Source organism: Mustelus asterias, chromosome 8 (assembly GCF_964213995.1).
Source record: "Mustelus asterias chromosome 8, sMusAst1.hap1.1, whole genome shotgun sequence".
Lineage (NCBI taxonomy): Eukaryota > Metazoa > Chordata > Chondrichthyes > Carcharhiniformes > Triakidae > Mustelus > Mustelus asterias.
This window is the reverse complement of record NC_135808.1, coordinates 3950564-3976964: the sequence shown is the minus strand read 5'-3', so window position 1 is coordinate 3976964 and position 26401 is coordinate 3950564. Positions and strand designations below refer to the sequence as shown.

At 46.0% G+C, this 26401-nt stretch overlaps 1 protein-coding gene across 1 annotated transcript in view; it reads right to left on the bottom strand.

Moving 5' to 3' along the window:
* LOC144496740 (tenascin-like) overlaps nucleotides 1–26401 on the bottom strand; it is a 175307-nt gene that overhangs the window by 44722 nt on the left and 104184 nt on the right. Inside the window, exons 11-16 of the mRNA XM_078217252.1 lie at nucleotides 26108–26129; nucleotides 25167–25414; nucleotides 15594–15884; nucleotides 8325–8600; nucleotides 5635–5919; nucleotides 1824–2123 (exon numbers count right to left, since the gene is read on the bottom strand). Coding sequence (XP_078073378.1) covers nucleotides 1824–2123; nucleotides 5635–5919; nucleotides 8325–8600; nucleotides 15594–15884; nucleotides 25167–25414; nucleotides 26108–26129 — 1422 coding nt within the window. The remainder of the gene's footprint in view (nucleotides 1–1823; nucleotides 2124–5634; nucleotides 5920–8324; nucleotides 8601–15593; nucleotides 15885–25166; nucleotides 25415–26107; nucleotides 26130–26401) is intronic.

Sequence of the window (26401 nt, the reverse complement as noted above, 5' to 3'; positions counted from 1 at the left end):
TCTTTGAACATGTTCGTGAAGCACAGCATAGTGGAAGAGCCTGAGATCAAGTCACAGAAACATCATCATTCCCTTGGCCAATGGGGACCATCAGCCACTGAGCAGGATGGAAAAGGTCAGCGATGGGAAAGTGGCCAACTATGATGTGTCGCTGAGTTTCCTGCGAGAACAAACAGCACAAATTGATCAGGAGGAAGACATTGGGATGTCGCTGATTCACAAGGATGAACCACAGGAGGATATTTATACACAGCCCCCCATCGAGGGGGTGTGTTATAAATATATGTGAGCCTGCAGGAAGGGATGAAACCAGATTTGAAAGCCTCAATCCCAACATGACTTGATAACTTAGTGCCATAGCTTGTGACTTTGCGACAGTGTACACACGAGTATCCAACTGTCCGGCTCTCTGACTAACTACACACTGAGTGGAAACCGGAGTTTCCCGTTCCATCACGTTTATCAGTCCAAATCATCACCATAGCAACTGATAAAAGCTTTGCAATGGAAGAGACACAGAGTAACGACAGCCCGTAATCCCATCGGAATGGGAAGAAAGCGTCAATGAAATTATTTTCCCTCAAAAGAACCCAGGCACGAAACGAGGAAAATATTTTTCACTGTCTGACCGTGATGAGAGGCGGAGAATGGAGATATTTCACCGGGAATCGCGGTGGCGATTGGGTGAACAATAGGTACCTCTTGTGGTGATTACCACTGTCGATGGTGCTGAGCGTTGGCCTCTGGAAATCCCATAGACATAGATGGTGTATTTGGTGTTAGGCCTCAGGCCTGTGATGAGGTAGGAGCGCCGATGGGCAGTCACCGTCAGATTCCGCACGCTCTGGGAGCCCTGGGCTCTGTACTGGATCAGGAAGGAGCTAAAGACCAACTGTGTCGTCCAGGAGATCCGCACCGAGTGTGCAGTCACCTCGGAAACGGAAAGAGCGCTGAGCTTAATGGGTTTGACTGCGTCTTTATCCGTGGAGGCTTGAAGGAGGAGGTAAAGGAGGAACAGAGGGAAAATATTCAGCAGAGGTTCGAGTCTGAATCCAGGGCAACAAAGTCACAGAAAAATCAGAGAAAGTCCAGCAGACAAAATTATTCCCACCAATTAGAATCACTTCTGTGTGACTCCCTACTCTATCTGTACAATCCTCCTGGGACACGTCCATGTCCCTCACTGCAGAATATTTAGTTTGACCATAAATGTACAAACTGTTTTCTGCATGGTAATATTAGTAATATACTACAATATCTTATGATACAATATAATTGCCTGTGTACTGGGAAATATTGGACAGGGCACCAGGATTATTGACCAGGACATGGGGAATATTGGAGCAGACAATGGGGAATATATGACAGGATGGTGCAGAATATTGAACCAGGAAACGGGAATATTGGATCGGGCGCCCTGCCATGTGTGTGAGATGATTGATTCCTGGCTTTTGGGTCAAACTGATCAACATATTTCAAACTGCAATAACTCGGACACGACAAAGAATCCTGGATTTCAGAGCAACAAATCTGTCAGCTTCGAATCCCGAGGGACAGGGACACTCCCTCCCCGAGTGCCCAACACGTGCCTAGTACATTAGGCTCTCACCCTCGGGGAGGCCCCATATCTATGGCGACAGTGTGATTCCTGTGGTGGGACCTGTACAAGTTCAAAACCAGAGCACACCCACTTCTGAGAATTGTCTCCAAACATTTTCCCTTATCTCATTGGTCTGTCAGAGTAAAATTAAGGAATAGATTTCATTTTCCAGGTGAAGAAGCAATACCCCTGACAAACCGTCACTCGTTTTTAGCAGAAATACCTGAGGTGTTGGCAGAAGTGGTCAGTAGCTTGGTGAGTTGGCCACCAGACACCCCGTAGAGATACAGCCTGTAGGCGGTGGTAGGCCTCAGGCCTGTGATGACAGTGGACCGACGGTCACCAGTTACCGTGAGGTTTCTCACATCCTCAGAGCCCTCGATCCCGTATTCGATGAGAAAGGAATCATAAGCTCTCTCTGTTTTCCAGGAGAGTTTGAGGGAGTGGGCCGTGACCTTAGACACTGAGACATTATCCAAAACCACCACCGAGGTCGGTTTCTGAGCCTCTTTATCTGTGGAGACTACAATTTAAAATAAAAATAACGATCGTTAATCTGGTCAGGCCTTGAGGAGAAAGATAGAGTGAATGTTGAACAGGAAATGGAGGAAAAGCAAACCCCAATAAGGAGAGGTAGAGAGAGGAACAATCTTTAATTGGTCAGAGATTCTCTCCTCTCTATCCCAGTACGGAACGCACTCCAGCACTGATCGAACATTTAGCTGATTAAAGATGCTTTGAAGGTCAATCCTACTTCAAGGAATACAATATTTAACAGCACCTCATGAGCAGCTCAAGAAACTTCGGAAAACAACAAGGAAACTTGATTAATCTAGAATCATTAGAGTTCGGAATATTATTGGAGCATTTTTCGATGGAATTTGACACTGAGACACTGAAGAGGTTTCAGAACAAGTAACTATCAGTTTGGCCAAAGAGCAAGGATTCACAAAGCATCTTAAAACAGGAAAGTGAATTCGAGAGATTGAAGAATATAGGCAGGAGTGTAATAATGTCCATTATTACCATGTATAGACCAGGTTCAGACGAGGTATGTTCTGTATCTCTTTAACCTTTATGTCACTGAAGCAAACAAGCTCTGATAGACTGATCGGAAACTTTATCACAGCCTCAATAATCCCGTGGGGAGATCGTGCATCACGACAGCAAGAATTCAATGTCCGGGTCAGGGTCTTGTAAATCTAAAAGGAGCTGCACTGAATTCAGGACTGGGTTTATCTGATATCCAGCCCAGTTCAGTCTGTCAGGAATCCCCCGCTGGGAAATTTCCCCAGCTTCACACTGACACAAATAGTTCTGTCGGGACATCGCACATTAACAAGAGGGAGAATGAGAACGGAATTTACTGAAACTAAAACACAGACAACTGACCTGGAATAAACATGTGAAAACTTCCTGAAAGAAACCCAGGACACGCTGTCTGTTATTATCAGGAATGATGTTCCAGGATCACAGATTGATAGAGCACAGAAAGAGGCCATTCTGCCCATCTTGTGCATGCCAACTTTCTCAAATATCTATCCAATTAGTCGCACTGTGCTTACTCTTTCCCAGAGCCTTGTCAATTTTCACATTTAATTATTTATCGGAGTATTTTTGAAACATAACTATTCGATCTTCTTCTACCAACTTCTCAGTGTTTCTCCAGGTTGTTGTGTAAAGAAATGTTTCCTCACGTCATCTCTGATTCTTTTACCAATCACCTTCAATCTGTGTCCTCTTGATACCGACCCTCCTGCCACTGCAAACACAATCAGTGGTTACAGCAGAGAAAGGCCATTTGGCCCATTGTGTCCCTGTTTTATTCTCCAATGCTCCTCCCCTACCTTCTTGCCGGCAGCTCACCAAATCTCATTTTAGGAAATTATCCAAAATCCTTTTGAGGCCTGAATTAAATCTGCTCTCCCCACATTCTCAGGCAGTGCAGTCATAAATATGTCAATTTATCCCCTGTCCATAAACCCTTCCAAGATTTTAAACCTCTCCTTCAAGTCTCCCCTTCACATTCTCTGCTCTAAGGAGAACAATGTGAGTCACTCCAGTCTCTCCACAGAAATTATCTACCTCCTCCCTGGAACTATTCTAGTCAATCTCCACTGCTCCCTCTTTCCAAGGTTCCAACATTCTTCCCGAGGTGTGATTTCCAAAGGATAAAGAGATTGACAGAAACGAGGGGAAGCAAATTCCTCCTCTTTGAACATGTTCGTGAAGCCCGGCGTAGTGGAAGAGCCTGAGATCAAGTCACAGACACATCATCATTCCCTTGGCCAATGGGGACCATCAGCCACTGAGCGGGATGGAAAAGGTCAGCGATGGGAAAGTGGCCAACTATGATGTGTCGCTGAGTTTCCTGCGAGAACAAACAGCACAAATTGATCAGGAGGAAGACATTGGGATGTCGCTGATTCACAAGGATGAACCACAGGAGGATATTTATACACAGCCCCCCATCGAGGGGGTGTGTTATAAATATATGTGAGCCTGCAGGAAGGGATGAAACCAGATTTGAAAGCCTCAATCCCAACATGACTTGATAACTTCGTGCCATAGCTTGTGACTTTGCGACAGTGTACACACGAGTATCCAACTGTCCGGCTCACTGACTAACTACACACTGAGTGGAAACCGGAGTTTCCCGTTCCATCACGTTTATCAGTCCAAATCATCACCATAGCAACTGATAAAAGCTTTGCAATGGAAGAGAGACAGAGTAACGACAGCCCGTAATCCCATCGGAATGGGAAGAAAGAGTCAATGAAAATATTTTCCCTCAAAAGAACCCAGGCACGACACGAGGAAAATATTTTTCATTGTCTGACCGTGATGAGAGATGGAGAATGGAGATATTTCACCGGGAATCGCGGTGGCGATTGGGTGAACAATAGGTACCTCTTGTGGTGATTACCACTGTCGATGGTGCTGAGCGTTGGCCTCTGGAAATCCCATAGACATAGATGGTGTATTTGGTGTTAGGCCTCAGGCCTGTGATGAGGTAGGAGCGCCGATGGGCAGTCACCGTCAGATTCCGCACGCTCTGGGAGCCCTGGGCTCTGTACTGGATCAGGAAGGAGCTAAAGACCAACTGTGTCGTCCAGGAGATCCGCACCGAGTGCGCAGTCACCTCGGAAACGGAAAGAGCGCTGAGCTTAATGGGTTTGACTGCGTCTTTATCCGTGGAGGCTTGAAGGAGGAGGTAAAGGAGGAACAGAGGGAAAATATTCAGCAGAGGTTCGAGTCTGAATCCAGGGCAACAAAGTCACAGAAAAATCAGAGAAAGTCCAGCAGACAAAATTATTCCCACCAATTAGAATCACTTCTGTGTGACTCCCTACTCTATCTGTACAATCCTCCTGGGACACGTCCATGTCCCTCACTGCAGTATATTTAGTTTGACCATAAATGTACAAACTGTTTTCTGCATGGTAATATTAGTAATATACTACAATATATTATGGTACAATATAATTGCCTGTGTACTGGGAAATATTGGACAGGGCACCAGGATTATTGACCAGGACATGGGGAATATTGGAGCAGACAATGGGGAATATATGACAGGATGGTGCAGAATATTGAACCAGGAAACGGGAATATTGGATCGGGCGCCCTGCCATGTGTGTGAGATGATTGATTCCTGGCTTTTGGGTCAAACTGATCAACATATTTCAAACTGCAATAACTCGGACACAACAAAGAATCCTGGATTTCAGAGCAACAAATCTGTCAGCTTCGAATCCCGATGGACAGGGACACTCCCTCCCCGAGTGCCCAGCACGTGCCTAGTACATTAGGCTCTCACCCTCGGGGAGGCTCTGTATCTATGGCGACAGTGTGATTCCTGTGGTGGGACCTGTACAAGTTCAAAACCAGAGCACACCCACTTCTGAGAATTGTCTCCAAACATTTTCCCTCATCTCATTGGTCTGTCAGAGTAAAATTAAGGAATAGATTTCATTTTCCAGGTGAAGAAGAAATACCCCTGACAAACTGTCAATCGTTTTTAGCAGAAATACCTGAGGTGTTGGCAGAAGTGGTCAGTAGCTTGGTGAGTTGGCCACCAGACACCCCGTAGAGATACAGCCTGTAGGCGGTGGTAGGCCTCAGGCCTGTGATGATGGTGGACCGACGTTCACCAGTTACCGTGAGGTTTCTCACATCCTCAGAGCCCTCGATCCCGTATTCGATGAGAAAGGAATCATAAGTCCTCTCTGTTTTCCAGGAGAGTTTGAGGGAGTGGGCCGTGACCTTAGACACTGAGACATTATCCAAAACCACCACCGAGGTCGGTCTCTGAGCCTCTTTATCTGTGGAGACTACAATTTAAAATAAAAATAACGATCGTTAATCTGGTCAGGCCTTGAGGAGAAAGATAGAGTGAATGTTGAACAGGAAATGGAGGAAAAGCAAACCCCAATAAGGAGAGGTAGAGAGAGGAACAATCTTTAATTGGTCAAAGATTCTCTCTTCTCTATCCCAGTAGGGAACTCACTCCAGCACTGATCGAACATTTAACTGATTAAAGATGCTTTGAAAGTCAATACTACTTCATGGAATACAATATTTAACAGCACCTCATGAGCAGCTCAAGAAAATTCGGAAAACAATAAGGAAACTTGATTAATCTAGAATCATTAGAGTTCGGAATATTATTGGAGCATTTTTCGATGGAATTTGACACTGAGACACTGAAGAGGTTTCAGAACAAGTAACCTTCAGTTTGGCCAAAGAGGAAGAAATCACAAAGCATCTTAAAGCAGGGAAGCGAATTCGAGAGATTGAAGAATATTGGCCGGAGTGTAATAATGTCCATTATTACCATGTATAGACCAGGTTCAGACGAGGTATGTTCTGTATCTCTTTAACCTTTATGTCACTGAAGGAAACAAGCTCTGATAGACTGACTGGAAACTTTATCACAGCCTCAATAATCCCGTGGGGAGATCGTGCATCACGACAGCGAGAATTCAATGTCCGGGTCAGGGTCTTGTAAATCTAAAAGGAGCTGCACTGAATTCAGGACTGGGTTTATCTGATATCCAGCCCAGTTCAGTCTGTCAGGAATGCCCCGCTGGGAAATTTCCCCAGCTTCACACTGACACAAATAGTTCTGTCGGGACATCGCACATTAACAAGAGGGAGAATGAGAACGGAATTTACTGAAAATAAAACACAGACAACTGACCTGGAATAAACATGTGAAAACTTCCTGAAAGAAACCCAGGACACGCTGTCTGTTATTATCAGGAATGATGTTCCAGGATCACAGATTGATAGAGCACAGAAAGAGCCCATTCTGCCCATCTTGTGCATGCCAACTTTCTCAAATATCTATCCAATTAGTCACACTGTGCTCACTCTTTCCCAGAGCCTTGTCAATTTTCACATTTAATTATTTATCGGAGTATTTTTGAAACATAACGATTCGATCTTCTTCTACCAACTTCTCAGTGTTTGTCCAGATTGTTGTGTAAAGAAATGTTTCCTCACGTCATCTCTGATTCTTTTACCAATCACCTTCAATCTGTGTCCTCTTGATACCGACCCACCTGCCACTGCAAACACAATCAGTGGTTACAGCAGAGAGAGAGGCCATTTGGCCCATTGTGTCCCTGTTGGATTCTCCACTGCTCCTCCCCTACCTTCTTGCCGGCAGCTCACCAAATCTCATTTTAGGAAATTATCCAAAATCCTTTTGAGGCCTGAATTAAATCTGCTCTCCCCACATTCTCAGGCAGTGCAGTCGTAAATATGGCAATTTATCCTCTGTCCATAAATCCTTCCAAGATTTTAAACCTCTCCTTCAAGTCTCCCCTTCACATTCTCTGCTCTAAGGAGCACAATGTGAGTCACTCCAGTCTCTCCACAGAAATTATCTACCTCCTCCCTGGAACTATTCTAGTCAATCTCCACTGCTCCCTCTTTCCAAGGCCCCAACTTTCTTCCTAAAGTGTGATTTCCAAAGGATAAAGAGATTGACAGAAACGAGGGGAAGCAAATTCCTCCTCTTTGAACATGTTCGTGAAGCACGGCGTAGTGGAAGAGCTTGAGATAAAGTCACAGACACATCATCATTCCCTTGGCCAATGGGGACCTTCAGCCACTGAGTGGGATGGAAAAGGTCAGCGATGGGAAAGTGGCCAGCTATGATGTGTCGCTGAGTTTCCTGCGAGAACAAACAGCACAAATTGATCAGGAGGAAGACATTGGGATGTCGCTGATTCACAAGGATGAACCACAGGAGGATATTTATACACAGCCCCCCATCGAGGGGGTGTGTTATAAATATATGTGAGCCTGCAGGAAAGGGATGAAACCAGATTTGAAAGCCTCAATCCCAACATGATTTGATAACTTCGTGCCATAGCTTGTGACTTTGCGACAGTGTACACACGAGTATCCAACTGTCCGGCTCTCTGACTAACTACTCACTGAGTGGAAACCGGAGTTTCCCGTTCCATCACGTTTATCAGTCCAAGTCATCACCATAGCAACTGATAAAAGCTTTGCAATGGAAGAGAGACAGAGTAACGGCAGCCCGTAATCCCATCGGAATGGGAAGAAAGCGTCAATGAAAATATTTTCCCTCAAAAGAACCCAGGCACGAAACGAGGAAAATATTTTTCACTGTCTGACCGTGATGAGAGACGGAGAATGGAGATATTTCACCGGGAATCGCGGTGGCGATTGGGTGAACAATAGGTACCTCTTGTGGTGATTACCACTGTCGATGGTGCTGAGTGTTGGCCTCTGGAAATCCCATAGACATAGATGGTGTATTTGGTGTTAGGCCTCAGGCCTGTGATGAGGTAGGAGCGCCGATGGGCAGTCACCGTCAGATTCCGCACGCTCTGGGAGCCCTGGGCTCTGTACTGGATCAGGAAGGAGCTAAAGACCAACTGTGTCGTCCAGGAGATCCGCACCGAGTGCGCAGTTACCTCGGAAACGGAAAGAGCACCGAGCTTAATGGGTTTGACCGCGTCTTTATCCGTGGAGGCTTGAAGGAGGAGGGAGGGGAGGACGGAACAGAGGGATAATATTCATCAGAGGTTTGAATCTGACTCCAGGGCAACAAAGTCGCAGAAAACCTGTAAGAAACTCCTGGATGTTAAAGTCAAGCTCCCTCACTACGACATATTCAATTTGATCATAATTTACAAACTGTCTCCTCGTGTGACCAGCGGTGTGCCTCAGGGATCAGTGCTGGATCCACTGTTATTTGTCAATTATATTAATGATTTGGATGAGAATATAGGGGGCATGCTTAGTAAATTTGCAGATGACACCGAGATTGGTGGCATAGGGGACAGTGAAGAAAGTTATTTCCGATTGCAACGGGATCTTGATCAATTGGGCCAGTGGGCTGATGAATGGCAGATGGAGTTTAATTTAGATAAATGCGAGGTGATGCATTTTGGTAGATTGAACCAGGGCAGGACTTACTCAGTTAATGGTAGGGCGTTGGGGAGAGTGACAGAACAAAGAGATCTAGGGGCACATGTTCATAGCTCCTTGAAAGTGGAGACACAGGTGGACAGAGTGGTGAAGAAGGCATTCGGCATGCTTGGTTTCATTGGTCAGAACATTGAATACATGAGTTGGGACGTCTTGTTGAAGTTGTACAAAACATTGGTAAGGCCATACTTGGAGTACTATGTACAGTTCTGGTCACCCTATTATAGAAAGGATATGATTAAACTAGAAAGAGTGCAGAAGAGATTTACTAGGATGCTCCCGGGACTTGATGGTTTGAGTTATAAGGAGAGGCTGGATAAACTGGGACTTTTTTCTCTGGAGCGTAGGAGGCTGAGGGGTGACCTTATAGACGTCTATAAAATAATGAGGGGCACAGATCAGCTAGATAGTCAATATGTTTTCCCAAAGGCAGGGGAGTCTAAAACTAGAGGGCATCGGTTTCAGGTGAGATGGGAGAGATACAAAAGGGTCCAGAGGGGCAATTTTTTCACAGAGAGGGTGGTGAGTGTCTGGAACAAGCTGCCAGAGGTAGGAGTAGAGGCGGGTACAATTTTGTCTTTTAAAAAACATTGAGACAGTTACATGGGTAAGATTGGTATAGAGGGATATGGGCCAAATGCGGGCAATTGGGATTGGGTTAGGGGTTTAAAAAAAAGGGCGGCATGGACAAGTTGGGCCGAAGGGCCTGTTTCCATGCTGTAAACCTCTATGGGGGTAAACAATGTAACAGTAGGGATGGGGTTGTGTATTATCCACACAATGTGACAGGGAATGTTTTACAGGAACTTTGTGGGACATGTACAGGGAGAGAGTGCCACATGCTAAAGAGTTTAATACCAGCTCTTCACTGTAGACTCGGAGTGTTTTTGTTATTACAGTGCTAAAACAAACGCTGTTGATTGGATCGAACACCTAATTCTCCAGCATCATCCCAGCGTTACTCACAGTAAAGCGAGTGCACTTTGGGACAATTAATAAAGAACAATGAGATTAATGAGGGGCTGATCCCGGCTGTGGTTCTGGGAGTTGAGATGTTAAACACCAACATCAAACTTGCATTTTATTTCAATTTCAGAAAATCAGCCAGGAGATTGGGAAATATTGGACAGTATACACAGAATGTTGCAAAGGGCACTGAGAATATTGGACACAACACCAGGAAATATTGGCCAGATCACTCGAAATACTAGAGGGAACATTGGGGAATAGTGGCCAGGCCACCAGGGAATATTATCAGGGTGCTGGGAATATTGGCTTGAACACCAGGTAATATTGGCCACATGATCAGGACTTGGCCACGAAACCAGACATTTTTACTGGAAATTGAGAACACTGGCCAGGACAACAGGAACGTCGGCAAGGATGCCTGGCAATATGCCCAAAAAACCAGGAATATCAAACAGGGCACTGGGAATACTGGGTGAGAGCACCAGAGAATATAAGAACATAAGAACATAAGAAATAGGAGCAGGAGTAGGCCATCTAGCCCCTCGAGCCTGCCCCGCCATTCAATAAGATCATGGCTGATCTGACGTGGATCAGTACCACTTACCCGCCTGATCCCCATAACCCTTAATTCCCTTACCGATCAGGAATCCATCCATCCGCGCTTTAAACATATTCAGCGAGATAGCCTCCACCACCTCAGTGGGCAGAGAATTCCAGAGATTCACCACCCTCTGGGAGAAGAAGTTCCTCCTCAACTCTGTCTTAAACCGACCCCCCTTTATTTTGAGGCTGTGTCCTCTAGTTTTAACTTCCTTACTAAGTTGGAAAGAATCTCTCCGCCTCCACCCTATCCAGCCCCCGCATTATCTTACAAGTCTCCATAAGATCCCCCCTCATCCTTCTAAACTCCAACGAGTACAAACCCAATCTCCTCAGCCTCTCCTCATAATCCAAACCCCTCATCTCCGGTATCAACCTGGTGAACCTTCTCTGCACTCCCTCCAATGCCAATATATCCTTCCTCATATAAGGGGACCAATACTGCACACAGTATTCCAGCTGCGGCCTCACCAATGCCCTGTACAGGTGCATCAAGACATCCCTGCTTTTATATTCTATCCCCTTCGCAATATAGGCCAACATCCCATTCACATATGACCCATTAACCAGAAATACTCAACAGGCCTCTCGGAATAATGGGGAGGACACTGGGAATTTTGGATTGAACATTAGAGAATAATGTCTGCACACCAGGGAACATTGAATTTGACACTAGGAATAATGCAGCAAATTGGACAGACGGAGTCTTGAGTTAATGCTCAATGTGTGCATACAATCTTTGAGGATGACACTCCCCAGCACCATAAGGACACTGCAAACAGTCGGCTGACGTAGAGAGAGAGCAAGAATTCACGGCATCTGCTCCCGGTGCTGTGTGGAATGAGATAGAAGCACAGAACTCCATACTGTGCAGAGATAGACAGAGACAGGCCTCCCTGTCAGCTCCACCTCTAGCTGCATCCGTGTGCCTGGGCTGCAATGGAAGGGGCTGGAAGATCACCTGTGTCTCACTCACTATTTTGCAGTCACACCCCTGAGTCAGAGGGTTCTGGGGTCAAGACGCACACCAAAAATCAGAGTGTAGGACTGAGGCTGTGGATCCTCAGCGTCCTGAAGATCCTGTGTCTCCTCAGGGACGTAGTCTTTCGGAAGGGATGTTAAATCGATGGCCCTCTGCATACTCAGCTGGACATAATAGTTCCCACGACACTATTTTGAAGACAAGCAGGGAAGCTCTCTCCAGTGCCTAAGCCAACATTCATCCCTCAACCAAGACTAGCGAATGAAGTGAGCTGCTCGTTACCACATCACTTTTTCTGGGAGCTTGTTATGCACAAATTGGCGACTGTGTTTCCTACATCATAACAGTGACTTCACTCCCAAAGCCCAACAGTGGCTGTTAATCACTTTGGGATGTGCTTAGGTGGTGAAAGGCGCTATAGAAATTACTTTCACCTGGGATTGATCGAAGCAGAAGGCAGACGGATTTAGCAGAGATCTAACCAGCAACTTAACTTGCTCTGAACTTCCCTTTTCACAAACCAGGAGATCAACCGGGACAGACCAGGCGATATAAGGAGAAGAGAGATGCTCTTTCCTGAACAACACATCTATGGGGAGGAGTCTTCCATTGTGGTGACTTACCGACACAAATCTTCACAGAATGATTTTGCAACATAACGGACTTTTAATATCTTACACATCGTTGCAACTCACAGAACCACAGAGCAGTGCAGCAGAGAAGAAGCCATTTGGCCCATTGAGTGAGTATGTGCTACCTCTTCTGAGGAGCAACTCCAGTCTCTCTGACTCTGTCCCCACAGGCCTCCAGTTATCCTCCTGCAAGTATTTATCCAGATGTTCAAGAAGGCGTCTCAAAGGCAGTTAGAGAGAGGCAGTAAAACTGTTGGCTTAGCCATGAAAGAATTTTTTAAAAAACAATCCATTTTGAAGGTTTTGTAGAATCTACTGTCCTCGCAAGTTGCACATTCTGAATCCTAAATTCCAGTACTTTCCGTCATATTGCCTCAAGCTAGTTTTGCGGATAACCTTAGGTCTGTGTCCCCCTGGTTACTGACCCTTCTGCCAGTGGTTAACAGTTCTCAATATCTTACCCCACAAGCAGTTTAAAATACACATGCGCCCATGGCTGGATCTGTAACATGCCCTTTTGGGCATCCCAACAGATCAAAGACTGCCCCGTGTGCAGGAAAACTGGTGGCAACTGATCTAGCTGCAAGGGAGTGAGCCAAACAGCTGGGAAAAGCACGCAGAATAATGTAGCTGTAACACACTGAGCAAGGCCCCCTGTTTCAGACACACTCGTCATGTTCCAACATCTGCAACGGGACTTCAAAGAGAAATGAATCATTTCACTTTGTTCCAAGGAAGGAAGGGAGGATAATGAAACCCACTGGGACATTGCAGTCTCTCCTCATTCCAACATTTTCATCGAGAAAGCTTCCAAGCTCCACATGCCAGCCAATTGTGCCCATTCCTGGGGAAAGCAGGAAGGATTGGGTTCTTCCCAAGAATGGTAAAGTAAAATTACTTCGCACAGTGAAAGGAAACAAAAAGTACAAAGACAAAAGTTCAGAGTTCTCCAAACGGGGACGAGAATTGCAAAGAAACAGTTTGTTTTTGTGCGAGTTTGAGGAGCATTGGTGTGAGTGAGAACCAATTGTTCCTCAGTTCCAAACTGTGGTCTTTGCAGGTGGTCCAGGCATGTCCCAGGGAGATAAATCTTTGGCATTTGTAAAGCTTCAACACCGTCACCATGGCAGCATGAATTAAAATGGCAACCCTTTCCCAGAAGGAATAAACAGTTCGGACTAATATTCTTATTGCCCAGTTATTACTGGTGCTTCACTTTAAGACATACAAGACCAGTTCGGACCTGTATTCCTATTTCTCTGTTCTTACTGTTTTTTCCTTCTGGGAGCCGAGAGATTTCTGTAAAAGCTTCTGGAGGGAGAAAAATATTGATTTATTTCTTGTGGCAAATACCTGCGGTGGTCACTACACTGGTCAGTGGCTTTGTGCGCTGGCCCTTCGTGACCCCATAGAGATGGACGGTGTAGACGGTGGTAGGCCTCAGGCCTTTGATGAAGGAGGACCGCTGATCGCCAGTCACTGTGAGGTTGTGCACTCGCCGGGGCTCCGCAGCGCTGCTGTACTGGATCAGAAAGGAATCAAAGCCTTTGCTCGCCATCCAGGAGATTTTGAAGGACTGAGTCGTGATGTGGGAGACAGAAATGTCACCAAGTTTACTTGGCTTCACAGTTGCGGAGGCTAGGAAAGGGGAAAAATAATGGTAGGTGACTTTTTTAACTGGTGGAAAAGGTTGGTTGAAGCATGTTAGATCCTTGCAAAATCGACACAGGCAATCCTGAAAGTGTAAATTCAATCTGTTACTAGCAACCCGCAACTACAACCTATTAGGTGACTGCTTGAAATTTTGGATGACGTTAAATTGTGTTTGCTGTTTGGCCTAAGGCTCTTCATGTTAAACATACCTTGGTTAAAACAAGAGATAGGAGAATTTTGGACAAACACACCATGCCAAGAGGGGCTGAAGGGACAGAGCATCCTTGGGCATAAAGGAAGGACTGAAGGAATCAGTGAGAGAGGTGAAATAGATGGGGTGGCGGAGATGGATGATGGGTGGGGGCGTGGTGTATGGGTACAGAAGAAACTGAAGGAGCTGAGAGCGATAGAGAGAAATTGAGGTTAATGAGCGGCTGGAGGAATTGTGTTAGATTGGGGGAGGTGTGGGCTGGGGTGAGGGGTGCGATGAAGAGAGGATGTAATGTGTTTGGTGACAGAGGGTAAGAATTGAGGCCGATACAGGGATGTGGTTGGAGTGAGACTGGGAACTACAGCCCACATATTGTCAATTCGAACTGTCAAACGTCTGGAGATGGTCTACAGTCTCTTACATTGTTGAGTTTCTCACAGGTCAATAATGAAGCATTAAAGGAGTTCTGGAGACATCCTACACTGGAACATCTACAGCGAGAATAGGGACAATTTCTATATCTGGGACAGTCATAAAAAACCTGTCGGCTATTTATTGCATCCTCTTTGGACATTTGTTATAGAATCACAGAGTTTTACAGCACAGAAAGAGGCCATTCGGCCCATTGTGTTTGTGCCAGTCATCAACACCTATCTATTCTAATCCCATTTTTCCAGCACTTGGTTTATAGCCTTATACGTTAGGGTGTTTCAGGTGCTTATCTAAATACTTCTTAAATGTTGAGAGTGTTCCTGCCTCTATCACCCTTTCAGGCAGTGAGTTCCGGATTCCCACCACCCTCTGGGTGAAAATGTTTTTCCTCAAATCCCCTCTAAATCCCCTGCTCCTCTAAAAACACTGGGAATTTAAAAGGGCCATTTGACCGACAGGCAAAAATTAACCAATCAGGTTAAAAAATCGGTTTCCAATTTTTGGGATCTGACTGAAAACTGACTGCCATAATGTTGACATTGCGATACTTCGGATAAAGAGAGTTAAGATGATAAATCTAGAGCTGCCAGTGACTATAATTGGAGACTCAGGAATTAAGGCTAGAATTGGAAGAGTGTCGATGCCTCAGTGGGTTATGGATTACAGAGATAGGGAGGGGTGAGGCCACAGAGGGATTTGAGAACAAGGATGAGGGTTTTAATCTGAGGGCTTGCCGGACTGTGGGCACAGGGGTGATGGGTGAAAGGGGACTTGGTACGAGATGGATCAGGCAGCAGGTTTTTGAACGAGCTCTGTTGATGTTGGGTATAAAGTGCAGAGGGCAAATTCTGTCTCTTTGCCATATCTCAGGATTAAGTCACATTTAACTGTGCGGCGAGGACTCATTTTCATACAACGTTATCAATTATCATTCTGAAATGGTGGATGTTGTCATGGTAACTCCACAAGACCCTGGAAGAAAATGTGGACTTTTACTTCCCTGTGGAAAAAAGAAGTGTCACTTGTTTTTAGCAGAAATACCTGAGGTGTTGGCGGAAGTGGTCAGTGGCTTGGTGCGTTGGCCCCCAGACACCCCATAGAGATACAGCCTGTAGGCGGTGGTAGGCCTCAGGCCTGTGATGACGGTGGATCGACGGTCACCAGTTACCGTGAGGTTTCTCACATCCTCAGAGCCCTCGAGCCCGTATTCGATGAGAAAGGAATCATAAGTCCTCTCTACTTTCCAGGAGAGTTCGAGGGAGTGGGCCGTGACCTTAGACACTGAGACATTGTCCAAAACCACCACCGAGGTCGGTCTCTGAGCCTCTTTATCTGTGGAGACTACAATTTAAAATAAAAATAACGATCGTTAATCAGGCCTCTGACCACACCCCAAGTATAATGAGATAAGTTATAGAAGGAAAACGATAGCATAGGGTAATTTCAATGGACTCATCCAAAGGCTAGGCTAATGATCTGAGACATAGGTTCAAATCCCACCACTGGTGAAATTTACTTCTTGTACATCAATCTGGAATTGAAAGCTCATTCCATTAATCATGAAAATGAAGTTATCAATCGTAATAAAACCCATCTGCTTCAATAATATCCTTTAGGATAGGAAATCTGCTCTCCTTATCCGGTCTGGCCTGCATATTCTTGGCTTTCCTTTGAAATGGCCGAACAAGGCATTCAGTTCAAGGACAAATAGCAATGTCCCAGCCAGAGACATCCACATCCCATGGAAAGAATAACAAAGTGAATTTTGGGCAGCAAATGGAGGAAGAATCAAATCCCAGCGAGGAGAGGAAAAGAGGAAAATAGTGGCCTGATATTCTCTCCTCTGTCCCAGTATGGAACTTGCTGTGCTGGTGATACACCGCGGTAGAGTATCCAGTCAGTACCTCCCGTGCGCACTTTGCCTAAAATTAGCAAAACCAGCACCAAAAATCACAGTATCGGATTCGCATTCAGCACTATTAAAGTTCCTGCCATCTTTTCACTAGGTTAACCAGGTCCAAAACCCTGAAATCCATTAACTGATCAGGGTGCATATCTCACTTTTAACCATTTAAATTCAGTTGTGCAGTCTATTATTTATCTCTGGTTTGTAAGGACTGTTTCATCACTGTCCACAAACATGAAATAATCCCTAAATCATTGCTCTATGTAATTAATATTTTAATAAGAGCATTATCACAGTGGGAGGTCTTGTGGTGAATTGGGGTACCATCCTTGTCTCTGAGCCAGAAACTCCGGGTTTGAACCCCACCCCAGGACTCGAAGGCCGAGAAAGATGCATTCATAGCGCAACCAAACAGGTTTAATGTGCTAACATGCAAGCTATAAGCTCCTGGTGACAAACTAGTGATCTGTTCCGGGAACTACTAGCGATGGAAAGGGATGAAAGTCTGCCCGAGTGCACCACTTGGTGCAGGAAGAGATTTGGGGAATTACTGTACTGTTTACAGACTAAGAAGTCTCACAACATCAGTGTGGTGAACCATAGATGGTTATCACTATGGGTACTGAACCATAGATGGTTATCACTATGGGTACCGAACCATAGATGGTTACCACTATGGGTACTGAACCATAGATGGTTATCACTATGGGTACTGAACCATAGATGGTTACCACTATGGGTACTGAACCATAGATGGTTATCACTATGGGTACTGAACCATAGATGGTTATCGCTATGGGTACTTGTACATATGTTACTCTGCTTGCTGTTGGGGTTAGGGTTGGGGTGTTCCACCTGTTGGTATTGTTCTGTGGTACACTCCGGTTGGCTCCGCCTTCCTATAGGAGTATAAAGGTCACTGCACTTCCTAGTGGCCCTTTAGTCTGGGATTGTATTGTTAAGCAGTATGCTCTATTCTTGTTGCTAATAAAAGCCTTTATTTCCCGAGTACGATCTAGCCTCTCGAGTGAATTAATCGCGCATCAATCAGGTTAAAGTCCAACAGGTTTATTTGGTAGCAAAATCCACTAGCTTTTGGAGCGCTGCTCCTTTGTCAGGTAAGTGGGGGTTCTGTCCAACGCCGGCATCTCCACATCCTGTTTACAGACAGCAGTTTTGCCTGATAAATTTATACTGGATTACTAATCCTCTGAAAAGGGGTTCTTCAATCAGAATTAGATTAAGGATCACTTTGCTGGTGATCAGGTGTGTGTGAAGTTTCAAACATCATCAAGTTTTTGATCACTTTTTCTGAACTGTTTACGATGGAAGGTCTGTAAAACCCATGCTACGCACATTACCGAGACTGTTTAACAAGTTGCAGTAACCATGGAATGTTTATTCGACTGAGGACTTCCAGAAGCTTGTTCTGACAATAACGCCATTTTGCCTTCAACAGGTTTTCCAATTGGGTTGATCTTTGGGTTTGCTGAACTCATGGGATTTGTTCATTTTTTTATTTGTTCAGGGCGTGTGGATATCACTGGTGAGACAAGCATTATTTATCTGTCATGAATTACCCTCGAGTAGAAAGCAGTGAACCAACCATCTTCTGAAATACAACTTGCTAGGCCATTTCAGAGGGCAGTTGAGAGTCATAGAAACTGTACAGTGCAGAAGGAGGCCATTCAGCCCATCGAGTCTGCACTGACAACAATCCCACCCCAGGCCTCATCCCTACAACCCCGCTAATCCCTCGAACCTACACATCCCAGGACACGAAGGGGCAATTTAGCTTGGCCAATCAACCTAACCCGCTGTGGTGAACCATAGATGGTTGCCACTATGGGTACTTGTACATATGTTACTCTTGTTACTGTTGGGGTTAGGGTTTGGGTGTTCCACCTGTTATCATTGTTTATGTGGTACACTCCGTTCGGCTCCGCCTTCTTACAGGAGTATAAAGGTCACTGCTACTTCCTAGTAGCCCTTAGTCTGGGATAGTATTGTTAAGTAGTGTGCTCCAATCTTGTTGTGAATAAAAGCCTTTATTCCCAGGTACGTCCTAGCCTCCCGTGTGAATCAATCGCGCATCACCCGCACATCTTTGGAGTGTGGGAGGAAACCAGAGCACCTGGGAGAACGTGCAAACTCCACACAGACAGTGACCTAAGCTGAGAATCGAACCCGGGTCCCCGGAACTGTGAGGCAGCAGTGCTAACCATTGTGCCACTGTGTCAACCACACTGTTGTGGCTCTGGAGTCACATGTAGGCCAGGCCGGATAAGCATGGCAGATTTCCTTCCCTTAAGGACATTAGTGAACCAGATGGGTTTTTACAACAATTGATAATATTTTCATGGTCATCCTTCACTATGCATTTAGAAAGGAATAAACTCATTAACGATCGTCAGCATGGTTTTGTGAGAGGTGGAACCTGGTGGTGTTTTTTGAAGAAGTGACCAAAATGGTTGACGAAGGAAGGGCCGTGGATGTTGTCTATATGGACTTTAGTAAAGCGTTTGACAAAGTCCCTCATGGTAGGCTAGTGAAAAAGGTTGGATCTCATGGGATAAAGGGGGAGGTGGCTAGATGGGTGGAGAACTGGCTTGGTCATAGAAGACAGAGGGTGGTAGTGGAAGGGTCTTTTTCCGGCTGGAGGCCTGTGACTAGTGGTGTACCGCAGGGCTCTGTATTGGGACCTCTGCTTTTTGTGATTTATATAAATGATCTGGAAGAAGGAGTAACTGGGGTGATCAGTAAGTTTGCGGACGACACAAAACTGGCAGGACTTGCAGATAGTGAGGAACATTGTCAGAGGCTACAGAAGGATATAGATAGGCTGGAAATTTGGGCAAAGAAATGGCAGATGGAGTTCAATCCTGATAAATGCGAAGTGATGCATTTTGGTGGGAATAATGTAGGGAGGAGCTACACGATAAATGGAAGAACCATAAAGGGTGTAGAGATGCAGAGGGACCTGGGTGTGCAAGTCCACAGATCTTTGAAGGTGACGTCACAGGTGGAGAAGGTGGTGAAGAAGGCATATGGCATGCTTGCCTTTATAGGACGGGGCATAGAGTATAAGAGTTGGGGTCTGATGTTGCAGATGTATAGAACGTTGGTTCGGCCGCATTTGGAATACTGCGTCCAGTTCTGGTCGCCACACTACCAGAAGGACGTGGAGGCTTTGGAGAGAGTACAGAGGAGGTTTACCAGGATGTTGCCTGGTATGGAGGGGCTTGGTTATGAGGAGAGATTGGGGAAACTGGGGTTGTTCTCCTTGGAAAGACGGAGGATGAGGGGAGACTTAATAGAGGTGTATAAAATTATGAAAGGCATAGATAGGGTGAACGGTGGGAAGCTTTTCCCCGGGTCAGTGGTGACGTTCACGAGGGATCATAGGTTCAAGGTGAAGGGGGGGAGGTTAAACACAGATATCAGAAGGACATATTTTACACAGAGGGTCGTGGGGGCCTGGAATGGGTTGCCGGGCAAGGTGGTGGAGGCGGACACACTGGGAACGTTTAAGACTTATCGAGACAGCTATATGAACGGAGTGGGAATGGAGGGATACAAAAGAGTGGTCTAGTTTGGACCAGGGAGCGGCGCGGGCTAATTGTTCTTTGTTTCTCGTTTCAAGGCTTCATTCTATGATCATCTTGCTGGTGCCAGTACAGAGCAAGACTGCGGATAGTTGGGAACCTGTCTCGGGGGCAGGGAATTCATATGGTGTTCGTGGAAGTGGAAATGAATAGGGTTGGGAAGCATTTTCCGATCAGGGCCAGTGTGATCTCCTGGACTCGTTTCGATCGCCTCAGGGGGTCGGAGAGGAATTTCCCAGATTTTTTTTTCCCCATATTGGCCCTGGGGTTTTCACTCTGGGTTTTCGCCTCTCCCTGGAGATCACATGGTCTGGAATGGGGGGGTAGGGGTGAGTTAATAGGTTGTGCATCATAGCTGTGAGGGACAGCTCGGGGATAGGATATTAGTATGTAGATAGGCTGGAAAATTGGGTGGGGATCCTGGATTCAGGATTCAATCCTGGACCGGGGAGCGGCGCGGGCTTGGAGGGCCGAAGGGCCTGTTCGTGTGCTGTATTTTTCTTTGTTCTTTGTTCACTGAGACTAGTTTTCAGTTCCAGATGTGTTTATTTCATCGAATCAAATTTAAACTCTGCCATGGTAGGAATTGAACTCACGTTTCCATGGTATTTCTAATCCCGTACCAGCACTATAATGTCACCTATAGTTGCCCTGACAACCCTACCTGCTCTGTTCAGTGTTTTAATTGGTTAGTGTTGCCTATTACTGTGGTTATATTTGCCTCGAGGTAAAGTGAGGTCGCCAGCTTCTAAACTTAAAATTGGAGATGTATTTTCTTTTTCAAAAATTCTGCCTCTGTTTTTTCTCCTCCTGTTTGTTTGTTCTTGGTTGGAAGGACGAAAAAGCAACTCATGGTTTCTGCCAAGACGGAATTGCTTGGCTTTGAAGGGTTTGCCTTTTGATTTTTGGAGATGGTGTTAGATTGTCAGCGTTTAACCAGGCTTGTGCAGGGGGACAAGACCCGTGTCACACAATCTTGCCTGATATTCAGCACTTTTCCCAGGAGGTGCACCAGGAAGCTGATTGGCACAACTGAGGAGTTGTGAGGGACCCAGTCTCTCGCTGCTCAATAGGACCCTCAGGGGTCTTCACTCGCCCAGGTAACATACTGGCTGGGGTTACCATAGTAACAATATCCCCCTCTCCACCCTCCCCGTGTTGATGTTTTCAACTATGGCAGAAGGCAAGATTGTGAAGTCAGGCTGTCAACCCTCGAGGATTACCCTGGAGCTTTGAGGATTTGAAATTTAGTCTCTGGGCCTGGATATCACAGCGCTGGGAGCTGTGGGAGAAAAATTGAGAGAGACATTAACCAGAAAAGCTGTGCTATTTTTCATTATCGTTCAAACACCTTCATTTGATCGTTACATCCAAGAGACAAAATGTGATAAAGGATTGTTAGACTGACGGTCATGGTTTGCCTGAACGGTGAGGAGGAGTCTTTTCCAACTGGCCCTAAGGAGGCAGGATGCCATGATGAGGGACTTAGCAAGCAGCCAATGGCGGGGTTGTGGGTGGGGGAAGGGTCAGGTGATAAAACCGCTTGAAAAGACATCGGGCAGGATTTTATGGCCTCGCTCGTCCCAAAACCGTAAAATCCCGCCTGAGGTCATGGTCCGCCCCTCGCCTACTCCGATTCTATGGCGGGCAGGACAGTAAAATTCCAGTCATCCAATCAGAGTTAGTATTCTGAAATGGAGACCAATTTGTGCTAAGTGGAGAGAGAGACAGGGAGAGAGGAGAGAGAGATACCTGTGGTGGTCACGGCAGTGGTCAAGGGCTTGGTACGTTTGCCGTTGAAAATCCCATAAAGATGGACAATGTATCTGGTAGTAGGCTTGAGGCCTACGATGAGGTGGGATCTTCGTCCGCTGGTGACTGTGATGTTGTGGGTCTCCTCAGAGCCCTGGACTCTGTACTGGATCAGAAAGGAGTCAAAGGGCCTGTCCACTGTCCAGGACAGTCTGAGAGAGTTAGCCGTGATGTTAGCGGTGGACAGGCTGCCCAGCCTAACTGGTGTTACAGTTTCTGCAGGAGGTAAAATAGAGAGACAGAGAGAGGGGAGACAAAATCCCAATCAAACATCATTGCTGCACGGATCACCACAGACTGAGACAAGACTGATAAGTTCAAATTAACTCAAGGACAGAGATTCATGGGATGTGGGTGTTGCTGGCTGAGCCAGCATTTATTGCCCAACGCTAATTGCTATTGAACTGAGTGGCCATTTCAGAGGCAACTACATGGCTGATGATCTGGAGTTACATGTCGGCCAGACGAAGTTAGGGTGGCTCATCTAATTCTTGAGCATCCCCGATCTGAAGGCCGATAAACCCCCCAGGGGACTAGATCCTGAACTTCCTAACCCACAGAACACAATCAGTAAGGATAGGCAACAACACCTCCTCCATGATCATCCTCAACATCAAGGCTGTGTTCTCAGCCCCCTACTGTACACCTTACACACCTGTGACTGTGTGGCCAAATTCCCCTCCAATTCAAGTTTGCTGCCGACACCAACGTAGTGGGTCGGATCTCGAACAATGACGAGACAGAGTACAGGAATGAGGTAGAGAATCTGGTGAGTTGGTGCGGCAACAATAATCTCTCCACAATGTCAACAAAACAAAGGAGATTGTCATCGACTTCAGGAAGCGTAAAGGAGAACATGCTCCTGTCTACATCAACGGGGATGAAGTGGAAAGGGTCGAGAGCTTCAAGTTTTTTGTAGTCCAGATCACCAACAACCTGTCCTGGTCCCCCCATGCCGACACTATCGTTAAGAAAGCCCACCAACGCCTCTACTTTCTCAGAAGACTAAGGAAATTTGGCATGTCAGCTACGACTCCCACCAACTTTTACAGATGCACCATAGAAAGCATTCTTTCCGGTTGTATCACAGCTTGGTATGGCTTCTGCTCTGCCCAAGACTGCAAGGAATTACAAAAGGTCGTGAATGTAGCCCAATCCATCACACAAACCAGCCTCCCATCCATTGACTCTGTCTACACTTCCCGCTGCCTCGGCAAAGCTGCCAGCATAATTAAGGACCCCACGCACCCCGGACATTCTCTCTTCCACCTTCTTCCGTCGGGAAAAAGATACAAAAGTCTGAGGTCAAGTACCAGTCGACTCAAGAACAGCTTCTTCCCTGCTGCTGTCAGACTTTTCAATGGACCTACCTTGCATTAAGTTGATCTTTCTCTACACCCTCGCTATGACTGTAACACTACATTCTGCACTCTCTCGTTTCCTTCTCTATGAACAGTATGCGTTGTCTGTATAGCACGTAAGAAACAATACTTTTCACTGTATACTAATACATGTGACAATAATAAATCGAATCAAAATCAAAGGGGCTGACAATCTCCCTCCCAGAGCATTTAGGGAAGTTCCTCTCGTAATAGTGGATGCATTAATAGTGGTGGTCATCTTCCAAGATTCTATTGACTCTGTTGGAACAGTTCCTACAGATTGGAGGGTAGCTAATGTAACCACACTATTTAAAAATGGAAGTAGACAGAAAACACGGAATTATAGAGTATTCGGACTGACGTCGGTAGTGAGGAAAATTCTCGAGACCTTTATCAAGGATCTTATAGCCGAGCACTTGGTAAACAGTAGAATCAGACAGAGTCAGCGTGGATTTACAAAAGGGAAATCATGCTTGACAAATCTACTGGAATTCTTCAAGGATGTAACTAGTCGAGTTGATGAGAGGGAAACCAATGGATGTGGTTTATTTGGACGTTCAGAAGGCTTTCGACAATGTCCCTCATAAGAGATTAGTGTGTAAAACTAAAGTGCCCGGCATTGGACGTAGTGTATTGAGATGGATAGAAAACTGGTTGGCAGACAGGAAACAAAGCGTAGGAATAAACAGGTTATTTTTCAGAATGGTGGGCAGTGATCCGCCGGGATCAGTGCTGGGACCCCAGCTATTCACAATATATATTAATGATTTAGATGCGGGAATTAAATGCAATATCTCCAAATCTCATAGAAACTTATAAAATTCTAACAGGACGAGACAGGGTAGATGGTGGAGGCGTCCAGAACCAGGAGTCATAGTTTACGGGTAAGGAACAAATTTTTTAGGGCTGAGATGAGGAGAAATTTCTTCACCCAGAGAGTGGCGAGCCTATGGAATTCACCTCCGCAGAAAACAGCGGAGGCTGAAACAAGTGCATGTTTTCAAGATGGAGTTAGATTTGGCTCTTAAACCGAGTTCTTGGACCAAGTATTTGGTCAACTGCTCTAGAATCATAGAATCATAGAATCATAGAAACCCTACAGTGCAGAAGGAGGCCATTCGGCCCATCGAGTCTGCACCGACCACAATCCCACCCAGGCCTTACCCCCACATATTTTTACCCGCTAATCCCTCTAACCTACGCATCCCAGGACTCTAAGGGGCAATTTTTAACCTGGCCAATCAACCTAACCCGCACATCTTTGGACTGTGGGAGGAAACCGGAGCACCCGGAGTAAACCCACGCAGACATGAGGAGAATGTGCAAACTCCACACAGACAGTGACCCAAGCCGGGAATCGAACCCGGGACCCTGGAGCTGTGAAGCAGCAGTGCTAATCACTGTGCTACCGTGCTGCCTCTAATATGACCTTGTTCAGCCTGGTGTTTAATTTGTCTGATTCATTGCTCCTGCAAAACACTTCGAAGGGCCGGGGGGTGGCTACATAAAGACAAGTTGCTGTTAAGACTGAAGACTCGTGAATTAAACATGAGAAAGTACAGTACGGAGACCATTCAGTCCACTGAGTCTGTACTGGCTCTTTTGAAGAGCAAATCAAGTTAGCCCCAGTTTCAACTCTTCCCCCGTATACCTACAACTTTTATGTTTTCCTTCAAATATTTATCCAATTGTCATTTGAAAGCCCCACCTATATATCAAGCAGTAACTAAATAAAGATAAATATTCCCAGTTTGTACAAGCTAATTCACAGCTTTCTGTCCGCAATCCGATTAGGTATACAGCTGCTGCAGGAACACTGGACTTTCATCCATGTACCTGAAAAGTAACAAGAAAGATTGACAGAACAGATTGTATTCATATTGAAAGGGACCCGACAGTGTCAAAGTACCTGTGGTGGTCACGGTAGTAGTCAAAGGCTTGGTACGTTTGCCATTGAAAATCCCGTAGATATAGACAGTGTATCTGGTAGTAGGCTTGAGGCCTACGATGAGGTGGGATCTTCGTCCGCCGGTGACTGTAATGTTGTGGGTCTCCTCAGAGCCCGGGACTCTGTACTGGATCAAAAAGGAGTCAAAGGCCCTGTCCACTATCCAGGAGAGTCTGAGAGAGTTAGCTGTGAGGTTAGAAGTGGACAGACTGCCCAGCTTTACAACCTCTTTATCTGTGGAAGCTAGAAGGGAGAGAAAAAAAAATCAAAAGAAGGTAAAATGAACAGGCGGGGAACGGTTGGCCGCTATGGGTGGTAGATATGCCTACAAGCCACACTTTGTATACCCATTGCTGGAGGTAGAATTCCATTACCTCTATATTGGCTGCTCGAGGGCGGGGGTTTATGCAAGAGAGAAGGTTCTGATTTCACAACCTGTGACTGATGGCAATCCGAGGCAATCGCGCTGAGAAAGTCAAGGACAAAGTCACTTGGTATATCAGCATCAAACACAGAGAAACACTCCTTGCCTCCACCCCTAACCTCCCAAGAGCATTGTAACCCCTCTCCTGACCAAACTCCCACTCTCCCTTCTGCCCCATCACAGCACACTCCCATTTCACTCTTCTACGCTTCTCAGGCCTGTCATACACACTATGCTGAGTTAGTGGCCGTTCAGGCCTGTGGACCAGGAGATGAACCAGAAGCAATCTAGTGCCACATCAGAAACAGGAAGCTTACCCCACCTACTTGGGCCCTTCTCTCAGTGTCTTAACCAGCGGAGGCTTGGAAAAAGATCAGTGTTCAGGAGCTCAGAGGGTCACGCCGATGCCTGTCGGACGTTGCCCTGATGCTTGTGGTGCGGTCCGCTGTGTCTGCATGGGCAGCTTTGTTTTAAACACGGATTAAAGTTGGCACCCTGATCTCTGTGCTGTCGGGCGGACTGACTGGCTCTATCAGGCCCCGTCCCACCAGAATGACGGCACAAACCACGCCCCGGATTCTCTGTGTGCCAGAAAATCTGATCTGAAAGCTCACTGCGCAGCGAGGGATACACACTGGGAATCTGATCTGAAAGCTCACTGTGCAGCGAGGGATACACACTGGGAATCTGGTCTGAAAGCTCACTGTGCAGTGAGGGATACACACTGGGAATCTGGTCTGAAAGCTCACTGTGCAGTGAGGGATACACACTG